The 14,548-nt window shown below is 43.0% G+C and overlaps 1 protein-coding gene across 2 annotated transcripts in view; it reads left to right on the top strand.

Annotated features, from left to right (window-relative positions):
• The window catches only part of LOC140191285 (spliceosome RNA helicase DDX39B-like), a 29,612-nt gene extending 26,842 nt beyond the window's left edge, over window positions 1-2,770 (top strand). For both annotated transcript variants that reach the window (XM_072248556.1, XM_072248555.1), the window contains exons 9-11: window positions 25-169; window positions 813-960; window positions 2,500-2,770. In XM_072248556.1, the coding sequence (XP_072104657.1) occupies window positions 25-169; window positions 813-960; window positions 2,500-2,516 (310 nt within the window). In that variant the 3' untranslated portion in view covers window positions 2,517-2,770. The remainder of the gene's footprint in view (window positions 1-24; window positions 170-812; window positions 961-2,499) is intronic.
• The last annotated feature ends 11,778 nt before the right edge of the window (window positions 2,771-14,548 follow it).

Genomic DNA, 14,548 nt, shown 5'->3' with positions numbered 1-14,548 from the left:
ATTTGCCTATCTTGTTATTTGCAGGTTGTCACGATATCAGCAGTTCAAGGATTTTCAGAGGCGTATCTTGGTGGCAACAAACTTGTTTGGCCGTGGTATGGACATTGAACGAGTGAACATTGTCTTCAATTATGACATGCCTGAGGACTCTGACACATACCTCCACAGGGTGAGAATGCCACACAGTAAACCCCAGACTGATGAGTTGCTTTGTATGTTTATGTCTGTTTACAAATTATATCATTAGCCATTTTCTGTGCTGTATTTTGCACTATTTTCCATGTAGCTCAGCCCTTTGTATTTGTTATCCACCTGATGGCTGTCTTGGGTTCAAAGATGCGAAAGCATGTGGTTGGAAGCAAAAAGTGTTAGATGTGTCAATATTATGGGGGAGCCAGGAGAAGAATTGGTACTTGACCAGCAAGTCTGTGGCTGTATAGTTACTGGTAGTGATTCTGCTGTATGAGACAGGAAGTGGCAGAGGAAGGAAGCTTGTTGCCCCTCTCAAACCTCAGTGTCCTTTACTTTCCAGTTGTGTGAGAACTTCTTTCTCAGGACTTAGTGTGTTGTGTGCAGTGGAGACTGGTGTCATGAGAATCTTGGAATTTGGGTCTGGGGTGTCCTGGGTTGATAAGTCAGTATCTTTGTGGGAAGGAGAGACTAGAGGAGCGGGGGAGAGATGGTGATTAGTGATCCTGCTGCCTTTGTCATCTTTAAGGGTATGTTCTGTTTGTGCTCTTCTGTGTATTTAAAAACGTAAATTCATGTTGGGCTTCATAGGTGAAGCATTAACATTGATAAACTCTCTGCAGGTTGCACGTGCTGGTAGATTTGGTACGAAGGGTTTGGCCATTACCTTTGTGTCTGATGAAACTGATGCTAAAGTTCTGAATGACGTACAGGATCGATTTGAAGTGAATGTTGCTGAGCTGCCAGATGAAATCGACATTTCTACTTACAGTATGTATTAAGCCTCAATTTTTTTTCTGCTTGCCCTTGCACAATATTGAGCTTTAAAAGGATTTGGAGAGAAGCAAGGCAAAATTGTTTTGGGGAAAGAATATACTGTGATGGACACAATTGGGGCACTGAAGTTACAATAAGGGCAAAGTCCAACAAATTTGTATGTTATTTTTCTCACATCAAGTCAGTGGGACAAGCAGCACTAACTTGGATTGGCATTTGGTTCAGCATAGGCTGAAAGGCCTATTTCTGTGCTCGATAAATGATTTCTGTATAATATGAGACATGTCTGCATCAGTTTTCATGGTTGTTTCCCAGGTGGGTAAATATTTGGCAGTGTGCTAGTCTCATTTGGTACATCAAATTTAGCTCTTCCTCCTGGTTGTACTGTGCAACTGTTTGAGAGCAGTAACTCTTCCCAAGGCTACAATTTTGACAACGTGGTTACGTGTGAGGCACACTCACTAAGTGTTGTTTGTAGCCAGGGACTCATCTGCAGTGACTTCTCTTCCACTGTCAGCACGACTTGTTCTCATAGCTTCCTCAATGCACTTTCAGATGTGTATGATCAGACTGCATGCCAAGAGGACTGGGAGCACTAATGCTTGTAACAGACATTAGGTTGTTGGGTTCATAATTTTATTCTGCAAGGTTAAAAAGTGTGCATTCCTAAATCGGCAGAACTGTCCTTTTACACTTCATGAATGTCATCCAGCCCAGCCTCTAGCTCAATTCATTTATTGAAGCCTTCACTACTGCCCTATAATCTCTAAACTTCACAGTAGAGTGGTAGAGGTCTGTCCTGTTTCAGGATGGAGAAAGTGGGTGGTGAATGTGAGCCAGGCCCAGCTTTTTAAATAGTTTATTTTGTCTTCAGTGGGCAGGTGGTGTTGAGGTAGAGTTTGGCTTTTCAATGACATTTGAAAACTAAAGATGGTCAATAGGAAGAGTGATTATCCCAGGTGATCATTAAATTAACTTTGAAATGTAAAACAGATCTAGACAGTGAGTAGTTGGCCTGAGATCGGGGTCTCCTTGCTCAGATGTCTGAAGCTGTGTAATGTTCCACAGCAGCTGAAGCTTCTGAGTAATGAGAATTTCTGTAGTGTCTCGAAATAGTTCATGAACTGCCAAGTTGTCCATTGCCAGTCAATCCTCTAGAAGGAATGGCCTGTATTAATGCAGCAGTTCTCGGGACAGGAACATCACACACAATGGCTATATTATCCATGTTAATGTTGCTCGAGAGCTGAAAACCATTTGGGGATTTCTAACATCACGTGAAGGTGGATAGGACCACAGTATAGCATTGAATTCAGGACTGTCACGATTCCTAATATATCGTGCCCATCCCAAAATATGCTCTGAAAGGATTCATGTCTTGATCATATTTGATCATTAGCATTGAAATAGTGGGTTTTTGAATTCTTGGCTCGGTCATAGTTTTCAGGAGGTGAATTAGATTTTATTCTCTGGTTTGATATTAAGTATGTTGGTGTATGTTCATTAAGAATGTTTATGCTAATTTTCTTTCAGTTGAACAAAGCCGATAGTCCGTGCCAGCAAGGCATGAAAACGTCCCATGGAAGCTTATTGCAGTTGAACGGTGTCGTCTGTCTACAAGATGGGAAGATGACTTTTAAGATTTGTTTTGTCAATAACCTTTTTTAAAAAGTTTCACGAATTGAAATTTGTTTGGAAGAATTGAAGCTTTTATACAATCTGTTTTAATTTGTATATTGCTCTTTCTGCCTGTCTACCTAAACGTGGTTTGCTGGTTAATAAATTAGTTCAGTTTTTAAAAATATCTACAGGTCTGTGTGTTTATATTATAGATTATTCAGCAGTGATCACTTATAGATGTAGTAAAAGTAGTAAATTAGCTGAGGTGACAGGAAGGGTCAGAATGAAGTGTGAATCGGTCTCCTGTTTGGTGAGCTGCTTTATCATGGGAACCAGTTCTGGGGCCTTTTTGTAGAGATATTGGAGAGAGGCACTGCACCTATGGTTGCTAAATTTACTGATCACACAAAGGTGTACAGAAAATGTTGAGATGCCAAGAGAATTTAAAAATAAAGCTTAAAACTAATGAGGTGAAACTTCAAGGATTGTGTGTTGAATGCTTACTGTAGAAGCAGTCTGAGTATTACTTAGGGTAGTAGCTGTTAGATTCTTGATCAAACAGGGGGGGTAAATAGGTACTCCGGTTAGTGAGACTAGTTGGATCAACTGTGATCTTGTTGAATTGAAAAGCAAACTATAGTTCGTGGCCTTTTCCATAATACAGGTAGGTGGCTGTTCAGGATGCATGAGCAGTGCCAACTAGATAATGTGCTGGGAATTAACAGTGGTGTCCATACCAGTCTGAAAGATTGATCAGTGCCTGTTGTAATTTAAACAGTGTAGTCTCCATGTGGGGAACGGTTTGGTGAATCAGTGGGGAAAATATGCACCTCTCATAACCCTGAGAATTATAGACCAGTAAATCTTCAGTGGTCAGCAAATTATTGGAGGATTTTTGATCATTTGGTGAAGCATGGTCTGATTTAGGGATAGTCAGCATGGCTTTGAGGGACAGGTCATGCCTTGTGAGTCTGACTGAATTATTTGAGGATGTGATAAAGCACATTGAAGGTAAAGCAGTGGAGGTGGTGTACATGGGTTTTATTAAGGCACTAGGTAAGGCTCATTCAGGTGAATGGGCTCATTCAGAATGTCAGGAGTCATGGGATTCAGGGAAACCGATTCAGGAATGGTTTTCCTGTAGGAGGCAGAGGGTGGTGATAGATGGAGCGTATTCTGCCTGGAGGTTGATCACCAGTGCTCCACTGAGATCTTTTCAGGGACTTTGATTTTTATGAATGGCTTGGATGAGGAAGTGAAAAGGTGAGCAAGTAAGTATGCAGAGGACATGAAGATGGGTTGAATTGTGGTTGCAAGGCTGGGCTTAGAAGTGACAGAGTTCAATCCCAAAGAGTGTGAAGTGATTCACTTCAGAAGTTCAAAGTCGAAGGTTAAAGGCAGGATTCTTACAGTGTGGGTGAAAAGAGGGATCTTGGGGTTCACATCCATCGACCCCTCAGTTGCCGTGCAAGCTGGTAGGGTTGTTAAGGCGTTGGTCTTCATCAGTCAGGGGATTGAGTTCAAGAGCTGTGAGGTAACGTAGCTCTATGAAGCTCCAGTTAGACCACACTTGAAATGGTGCTCATTTCTGGTTTCCTCAATATTGGAAAGATGTGAAAGTTTGAGCGGGTGCAGAGGAGATTTAGCAGGATGCTAAATGGATTAGAGAACATGTAAGGGAATGAGCTAGGGCTTTTCTCTCTGGAGTGAAGGGGGATGAGAAGTGATTTAGAGATGTACAAGATGATCAGAGGTATATAGATTGAGAGGACAGCCAGACACACTTTTCCAGGGTGGAATTAACTAATCAGGGGGCATGATTTTAAAGTGATTGGAGGAAAGTATGTGGCGATGGGGCAGTTATCAGGTATTTTTTTTTAGTTGTGTGTGTGAAAGGGTTGGCAGAGGTATGGGGCATTTAAGAATCTTGGATAGGCACATGGACGATAGAAAAATCGGCTAAGTCGAAGGGAAAGGTTAGATTGATCTCGGAGTAGGTTAAAAGGTTAGCACAACATTGTGAGCTGAAGGGCCTTTACTGGGCTCTAATGTTTGATGTTTTACACACAACTCTCTCTTCAAGGCACCAGTGAAGCCTACCGATTCCTTTTCCAAAGGGTATTCCATCCAGGCTTTATCAGAAAACAAAGCTTCTGAATGGCTTCCAACACTTCCATCTTAAATAAGATGATGTCATAGACTGTACTGAAGATGTGGAATCATAGTTCCCTGACACATACTCTATATTAATCACATCTCATATTTTCTGCCAAAACTGCCAGTTTTGCATTTTCCCTGTAATGTACTCCAATTGGCACAGGTTTGCTCACCAAGAGCCATGGAATCGTACAATTCAGGAACACGCCCTTTGGCCCATACATACCCATGCTGATAAAGATGTATTTTTAGTTTAATACCATTTCCCGGCACTTGGCCCATATCTAAACTATTGTCATCCATGTATCTGTCCCTGAAATGCATCTCATGCAGCTGTTTCAACCACTTCCTCTTTTGAATTGAATTGATTTTATTTCTTGCATCCTTCACATACATGAGTAAAAATCTTCGGGTTTCGTCTGTCTGAATGTGCAATATGCAAATTATAGTAATTTGTAATAAATAGTATGTACAGTAAGATAAACAACAGAACGGTAAATATAGCTTAGAAATACAATTGTATCAGCGTGAATTAATCAGTCTGATGGCCTGATGGAAGAAGCTGTCCCGGAGCCTGTTTGTCCTGGCTTTAATGCTGCGTTTCTGTTTCTCAGATGGTATCAGCTGGAACAGTTTGTGGTTGGGGGCGACTGGGTTCCCAATGATCCTTTGGGCCCTTTTTACACACCTGTCACTAAATGTCCTGAATAGTGGGAAGTTCACATCCACAGATGCACTGGGCTGTCCGCACCACTCTGCAGAGTCCTGCAACTGAGGGAAGTACAGTTCCCGTACCAGGAGTGATACAGCAGTCAGGATACTCTCAATTGTGCCCCTGTAGAAAGCAGCTGGTTCCATGTTATTTACCGCCTGCTATGAACGAAGGTTGCCCCTCACATTCTTATTAAACCTTTCATCTCTATCCTTAAAATTATATCTTGTTTTTGATCTCCCCATTTCTGGAGCAAAAAGATTGCTCACCCTATATCTCTCATAATTTTATATACCTCTGATGTTCAGTCTCCTATGCATTAAGGCCAAGCTCTCCCTAAAATCCTGTACCCTGAGTCCTGGTGCTTAATCTTTCTCCATCTCTACTTCTTTAAAAAAAATTCTAGAGAAACTCAGCAGGTCAGGCAGTTCCTATGGAGGGAAGGTTGAGACTTAATGTGGACTGCTCCAGATTCCAGCAACTGTGGTCTTGCATCTATACACCTCTGAAGATGCCCTCTGTCCTCTTGACAATTGGCCAAGGAGTTGTGGTTAGAATCTGGAATTTACTGCTGGCTAATGCGATGGGTGCAGATTCCGTGACAACCTTCAAGGTGGAGTGAGGTAAATATGTGGATAAGTAAAAACATGCAAGTCTGCAGAAAGAGGGCCATGGTGGGGTGGAGGCAGAGTTGCCCGGGAGCTGGCAGACATGATGGGCTGGCTGGCTCTAACCATTCCATTATCAGTTTATATAGAATTGCACAGTCTATATATCTTTGTTCAGCAAAGATCCCCCCAACCTCTGAAGGAAATCATGCGCAGATTTTCCAATGTAACAATGAGTCCATCACTCATTGTCGCAAGTTGTTCCATTCTCTGAATAACATCCTCATTCTCCCTGAAGTGTGGTGAGTGGAACTGGAAGAAATGTTCTGTGGCCTGACCAGAGCTTTCTCAATGTATCTATGTAGAGTCATGGAGAAGTATAGAACAGGAACAGGGCCTCTGTCCCATCTAGTCCACACTGAAACTGTTTAAACTGCCTACTCCCAACGATCTGCACGGGTACCATAACCCTCCATGGACCTATCCAAACTTCTGGCAGCTCATGTTCTCCTTAAACTTCTCACCTTTATCCCTTCAGACATGATCTGGTTGTAGTCTTACCCAACCTCAGTAGAAAAAGCCTGCTCGCATTTACACTATCTTTACCCCTCATAATTTTGTACACCTCTATCAAATCTCAGTCTAATACATTCTAAAGAATACAGTCCCAACCTATTCTATTTTAATACAGATCCTCCAAATCCAACAACATCATAAATTTTCTCTGCACTCTTTCAACCTTGTTTGCATCTTTCCTGCAGATATGTTACCAAAACTGCACACAATACTCCAAATTTGGCCTCACCAAGGTCTTATACAACTTCAACATAACATCCCATCTTCTGTTCCTAATACATTGATTTATGAAAGCCAAAGTGCCAAAAGCTTTCTTTATGACCCTATCTACCTGTGACACCACTTTCCACGAATTATGGGCTTGTATTCCCAGATCCCTTTGTTCAACCACACTCCTCAGTGCCCTGCTTGTTCACTGTGTAGAACCAACCCTGGTTGGCTCTACCGAAGTGCAAAACCTCTCATTTGTCTGCATTAAATTCCATCTGCCATTTTCAGCCCATTCTTCCAGCTGGAGCAGATACCTCTGCAAGCCATGACAGCCTTTTCTCACTGTCCACTACACCCCCAATTTTGGTATCATCCACAGATATGCTGATCTAGTTCACCACATTATCATTCAGATTGTTGATATAGATGAGGAACAAAGAACCCAGCACTGATCCCTGTGGTACACCACTAGTCACAGGTCTCCAGTCAGAGAGAGAATCCTTTACTGCCAATCTCTGGCTTCTCCCACAAAGCCAATGTCTAATGTAATTTACTACCCCATCCAGAATGCCGAATGACTGAACCTTTGGACCAGCCTGCCATGTAGGACCTTGTCAAATGCCTTACAAAAGTCCATGTAGACAACTTCCACTGACCTACCTTCTACTTTCCTCGCAAGGCGGAAGGTCCCAATGGAGTACCTGGTAAGGCTCTGAAAACCTGTGCCAACCAACTACCAGGAGTACTTAAGGACATTTTCAACTTCTCACTGCTACAGGCGGAAGCTCCCTCTTGCTTCAAAAAGGCAACAATTGTACCAGTGCCTGAGAAGAATAACGTGGGCTGCCTTAATGACTATCGCCTGGTAGCACTCACATCGACAGTGATGAAATGCTTTGAGAGATTGGTCATGACCAGACTGAACTGCCTCAGCAAGGATATGGACCCATTGCAATTTGCCTATCGCCACAATAGGTCAACGGCAGACGCAATCTCAATGGCTCTCCCCACGGCTTCAGGCCACCTGGACAACATAAACACCTACATCAGGATGCTGTCCATTGACTCAGCATTCAACACCATCAATCCCACAATCCTACAATCCTGATTGAGAAGTTGCAGAACCTGGGCCCCTGTACCTGCCTCTGCAATTGGATCCTCGACTTCCTAACCTGAGGACCACAATCTGTGCGGATTGGTGATAACATATCCTCCTCACTGGCGATCAACACTGGTGCACCTCAGGGGTGTGTGCTTAGCCCACTGCTCTACTCTCTATATACACATGACTGTGTGGCTAGGCATAGCTCAAATACCATCTATAAATTTGTGGATGATACAACTATTCTTGGTAGAATCCCAGGTGGTGACGAGAGGACGTACAGGAGTGAGATATGCCAACTAGTGGAATGGTGCCGCAGCAACAACCTGGCACTCAACGTCAGTAAGACGAAGGAGCTGATTGTGGACTTCAGGAAGGGTAAAAAGGAGGAACACATACCAGTCCTCAGAGGGATAAGAGGTGGAGAGAGTGAGCAGTTTCAAGTTCCTGGGTGTCAAGATCTCTGAGGCTCTAACCTGGTCCCAACATATCGATGTAGTTATAAAGAAGGCAAGACAGCAGCTATACTTTAGCAGGAGTTTGAAGAGATTTGGCATGTCAACAAATACACTCAAAAACTTCTATAGTTGTATCGTGGAGAGCATTCTGACAGGCTGCATCACTGTCTGGTATGGAGGGGCTACTGCACAGGACCGAAAGAAGCTGCAGAAGGTTGTAAATCTAGTCAGCTCCATCTTGGGTACTGACCTATAAAGTACCCAGGACATCTCAGGACGAAGGGTCTCAGCCCGAAACGTTGACTGTACCTCTTCCTAGAGATGCTGCCTGGCCTGCTGCGTTCACCAGCAACTTTGATGTGTGCGGCTATATTTCAGACCTTTCAGCTTCCCAAGCCCCTTTTCCTTACTAACAGCAACTACACTCAAAGCTACCCTGCGACACTCTCGAACCTCTGGCCTACTGCTAGTGTCTTCCACAATGAAAACTGATACAAAAGGCTTATCAAGTTCATCCACTATTTCTGTGTCCCCTTTCCAGTGGTCCAATATCCACTCTTGCCCCTCTTTTACTTTTCACATATTTGAAAAAATAACTTTTTGGTATCCTCTTTTATATTGTTGGCTAGCCTACCTTCATATTTCATCTTCTCTCTCCTTATGGCAGCCTGCAGATAACGAATGGCACAGCTCTAGATTGAACTGAACTGAATGTGCCTGGATTCTGGGTTTTTCGCTTTTTCCAAAATGTTTTTTTTCCTGCGTGTTGGGGGTGTTGACATTGTTTCTTTCAACGGGTTCCATGGTTTTTCTTTGTTTTGTGGCTCTCTGTGGGAAGATTCATCTCAGGGTTGAGTAGCGCTTACATACTTTGATTCTTTAGTTGCCTTCTATTGGTTTTTAAAAGCCTCACAATCCTCTAAACTCTGCTGTATTATTTGGTTCTTGAATCTTGATTTGTAAGGGCATCTAAGATTAGGGGGAGAAGGCAGGAAAATGCAGTTGAGAAGGATAATAAATCAGCCATAACTGAATGGCAGAGTGGACTCAATTGGCAAATACGCCAAATTCCGCTCCTCTGTCTTACACCACACAGATCAGTGGCTATTTCATTAATTCTTATGCAGAGATCGGTGGGTTCCATATGAATTCACTTTCATTGTGTTTTCAGGTCAGGCATCCCACGGTTTCTTGCAGATGATTTAAGGAGGGTTGAGCTAGATGAACTCGGAGCGGGGGTGAAAGCCATTGGTCAATAAGCAGGTGGCTGATCTGGTTATAAACTCAACTCCACATCTTTGTTTACTGTGTGAATTCACATCCCCTTCCCTATCAAGAATCTCACCTTTTCCATTCCCCATTCTGGTTACCTTCTCCCATGCCCTCATGACCTACCCATAACCTCCCTCTGGTTCCCCATCCCCTTCGCTTTATTCAATTGTCCACTGTCCTCCTATTAGATTCCTTCTTCTGAAGCCCCTTACCTCTTCCACATATACCCTCCCAGATTCTCACATCATTCCCCACACCCACCCATCCACTTCTCCTCTCTGGTTTCACCTATCGCCTGCCATCTTGTATTCCTTCCCCACCTTATTCTGGCTTCTGCCCGTTTCCTTCCTATCCTGATGGAGGATCCTGCCTGAAACATTTCCCTCCATAGATCTTCTGACTCGAGTTCCTGGAGCATCCAAGACACAAGAGATTCTGTAACTCTCTATCCTGATGAAAGGTCTCAGTCCAAAACGTGACTGTTCATTTCCCTCCATAAATGTTGCCTAACGTGCTGAGTTTCTCCAGCGTTTTGTGTATTTGTGTGAATCATTCAAGACACAAGCTATTCTGCAGATGCTGTAAATCTGTGCCCTTATAGAACCATAAGACAGTAAGCTATAGCAGCAGAATTAGGCCATTTGGCCCATTAAGTCTGTCCACCATTCATCGTTTCTCTCTCAGTCCAATCTCCTGCCTTCTCCCTGTATCCCTTCATACCATAACCAAAAATCAATCAACCTCCACCTTAAATATACTGAATGACTTGGCCTCCACAGCTGCCTGTGGCAACCAAATCCACAGATTCACTACTATCTAGCTAAAGAAATTCCTCTGCATCTCCATTCTAAAAGGATGCCCTTATTTTCTGAGGGTGTGTTCTCTGGTCTTAGACACCCCCAACCAGAGGAAACATTCTCTCCACATCCACTCTGTTGAGGCCTTTCAACATTCAATCTCATTGAAGTCCTCTTTGTACTTCTGAACTCCAGTAACTACAGGCCCAGAACCATATGATAAGCCTTTCAATCCTGGACTCATTTTTGTGAACTTCCTTTGAACCCTCTCCAGTTTCAGCACATCCTTTCTTAAATAAAGGATCCAAAACTGCTCACAATACTCCATAAGGCCTCCACGGTGCCTTAAAAAGCCTCAAAATTACATCCTTGCTTTTATAGTCCAGTCCTCTCTACCTCACTACCAACTCAACCTACAAATTAACCTTTAGGGAATCCTACATGAGGACGCCCAAGTTGCTTTGCACCTCACTCGTGTTTTGAATTTAGTCTATGCTTTTATTTCTAACGAAGTGCATTGTCCATAGACTTCCTGAAACTATATTTCATGTGCTACTTCTTTGCCCATTCTCCTAATCTGTCTCAGTCCTTCTGCACCCAGCTTCCTCAAAACTACCTCCTCCTCCACCTATCTTCGTATTGTCCGTTAACTTGGCCACAAAGCCATTAAATTCTGTCATCCAAATCATTGACATATAACGTAGAAAGAAGCAGGCCCAAATACAGACCCTGTAGAACACCACTAGTCACTGGCAGCCAATCAGAAAAGGCTCCCTTTATTCCCACTCTTTGCCTCCTGCCAATCAGCCAATGTTCTATCTATTCTAGTATCTTTCCTGTAATGCCATTGACCTTTATCTTCTTAAGCAGCCTCATGTGTAGCACCTTGCAAAAGGCCGTTTGAAAATCCAAATATGCAACATCCACTGATTCTCCTTCGTCTACCCTGTTTGCTTTTCTTCAAAGAATTCCAACAGATTTGTTAAGCAAGATTTTCCCTTAAGGAAACCATGCTGACAACAGCCTATTTTATCATGTACCTCCAAGTACCCCAAAACCACATCCTCAACAAACGACTCCAACATCTTTCCAACCACTGAGGTCAGACTAACTGACCTATAATCTCCTTTCTTCTGCCTTTCTCCCTTCTTGAAGAGTAGAGTGACATTTGCAAATTTCCAGTCCCCTGGAACCATGCCAGAATCCATTATTGAAAGATCATTACAAATGCCTTCACAAACTCTTCAGCCACCTCTTTCAGAAACCTGGGATGTAGACCATCTGGACCAGGTGTCTTATCTACCTTCAGACCTTTCAGTTTTCCAAGAACCTTCTCCCTAGTAACAGAACTTCACACACTTCTTCCCCGACACTCTCAAACTTCCAGCATACTGTTAGTTTCTTCCACAGTGAAGACTAATGCAAAATACTTAATTCAGTTCCTCCACAATGTCCTTGTCTCCCAGTATTACTTCTCCAGCGCCATTTTCCAGTGGTCCGATGTCTACTCTCACTTCTTTTTCATTTTATGTGGCTGAAGAAAATTTTGGTATCCTCTTTAATATTATTGGCTAACTTACCTTTGTATTTCATCTTTATCTTCTTTATGACTTCTTAAGTTGCCTTCTGTTGGTTTTCTTAAAAGCTCTCTAATCCTCTAACTTTCCACTAATTTCTGCTCTGTTATATGCCCCCTCTCTGGCTTTTTGATTGGCTTTGACATCTTGTCAGCCACTATTGTGTCATCCTGCCTTTAAAATGTTTCTTCTTCTTTGGAATGTATATACCATGCATCTTCGAAATTGTTCTCAGAAATTCCAGCCATTGTTACTCTGTCATCATCCCTGCTAGTGTTCTCTTCTAATCAGTTTTGGCCAGCTCCTCTCTCATACCTCTGCAATTCCCTTTACTCAACTTTTATACTGATACATCTGACATTTGAGAAAGTTTCTCCTTCTCAAATTCCAGGGTAAATTCTAACATCTTACGATCACTGGTCCCCTACAGGTTCCTTTACTCTCTAATCAATTTTGGTTTATTGCACAACACCCAATCCAGAATACCTGAACCCCCAGTGGGCTCAACCACGAGTTGCTCTAAAAAGGGTTATGAAGGGTTTGGTCCGAAATGTAGCTGTTTAGTCCCCTCCATAGATGTTGCATGACCTGCTGAGTTCTTCCATCATTTTGCATGTGTTGCTTAGGAATCTACTTCCATTTGCCTCAAAAACATTTAGACTCTTTAGATCCACTGTGGTTAATTAAGAAGGCCATGAAAAATATTACTCAAAGGGTATAGCAAAACAGTCTGGGGCTAGTGAGAGGGCTGGGAATTCTACAAGAATTTTTTTATTCTGGCTATCGACTTACCTGTCCAAATGCCTTTTAAATCCTAAAGTTGTACCCACCCTCAACTGGGAGTTTCACAAGAACTAACAGGGACATTGTAAATGAGGGGGGAGAAAATTGGCAAGTAATATCAAAACAAAGAGCATGGACTTCCACAGAAAGGGACTGGACACAGGACAGTCAGAATCTTTTTCACAGGGTAGAGGAATCTAGAACTAGGGAACCTGAGGAGCAAGTTTTGCCACACTGAGGATGGTGAGTATACAGAACAAGCTGCCAGAGGAGGAGGTAAGGTAGGTACAACTACAGTGTTTTAGAGACATTTGTACAGGTGCATTGACGGGGAGGAACCAAATGACATGGAACTGCAATGGGACTGGTGTAGACATCACAGTTGGCATGGATGAGCTGGGATGAACGGTTTGTGCCTCCCCTCTTGACCTTATCTACATAGGTATAGTCTGACTGTTCCCCAGATTGCTGGAATTGACTTATTTACTATGGCACAGAAAGGTGCCATTTGGCTCATCAGATTATGCCAGCTCCCCAAGTTACAATCCTAATAGTCCCAACTACCTGCTCCTTCGATTCCCTTGTCAGAGAATTCCTTGAAGTAACTTACAGTAACCAATTTTTCTATGAGCAACACAGATGATGCTGGAGGAAGTCAATATGTCAGACAGCATTATGACAGAAAAAGACAGTTGATGTTTCAGGTCACTGGGGTCGAGTGCCGAAGGTCAAACCCATGATCGAAGGGTCCTCGGTTTGATACCCAGAGGTTGGCAAAGTCCAGAGGGAAAAGCTGAAGTTCAAAGTCTAGAGCTTGGTGAATCTGGATGTAGAAGCCCAAAGGTCGCAAATTGAAGCCGTTCAGTCCAAAAGTCAGAGGATTGATGTTTGCAAGTCTGGGCCAGGGACTGGAGGTTGGAGGCCCGATATCTGCAAGTCTGAGAGTCTGGCGTAAAGGACTGAAAGCCCAGAGGGAGCCTGTCCTGGTATTGGAGGCCTGTCTGTGTGAGAGTTAGTGGGTCGGAGCGTTGGACAACGCTTGTTTTGCTACTCTCTTGTTTTATTTTGTGGTTGTTACTGCTGCTAGTGTTGTTTTGCTGAACACTGTGGGCATGCTATGTTGCCCCTACAAAGTATGAAGTCTCTTGTGGGCTGACCCCAGTATATCCTTAGGTGTGGTGGTTGTTAATGCAAATAATGCTTTTCACCGTATGTTTTGATGAACATGGGATAAATAATGAGGTTGACAGCATTCACTGGGATTGAGAGAGTGGGGAGCTAGTCTGTACAAAAAGATGTGAGAAAGTGGTGGTGGGGGCAACAGCTGGAGCAGGAGCGCAGCAGAAACTACAGAGGGGGAGTAGAGAGAGAGGAAGGGTCTTACAGAACTTCCACTGAAGATAGAACACCTTGAAGAAACTTTGCAGTGGAGTATATCATAAAATGCCAACCTTCAAGTGAGAAAACTCCCATTTGCCTTCAGTAGGTCTCAAGTTACTCCTGTGGAGGGTGAGTCTTTAGCCACAGAGCAACTTTTGAGGTTAAAGTGGATTTTGATTAGAACAATTTTCCATTTTAAAAAAACCATACAAAATTAAAGTAAAATGGACACAACAGATGGCAATTGCTGGAATCTGGAACACACACAAAAACTGGAAGAAATTAAATGAGTCAGCCAGAATACCTCTTTATACTGGGTGTTGTCCCCCC

The sequence above is a fragment of the Mobula birostris genome, chromosome 32 (genome assembly GCF_030028105.1).
Source record: "Mobula birostris isolate sMobBir1 chromosome 32, sMobBir1.hap1, whole genome shotgun sequence".
In the NCBI taxonomy this organism is placed as follows: Eukaryota; Metazoa; Chordata; class Chondrichthyes; order Myliobatiformes; family Myliobatidae; genus Mobula; species Mobula birostris.
The sequence above is the reverse complement of the archived record's forward strand: the minus strand, read 5'-3'. Positions and strand labels throughout refer to the sequence as shown.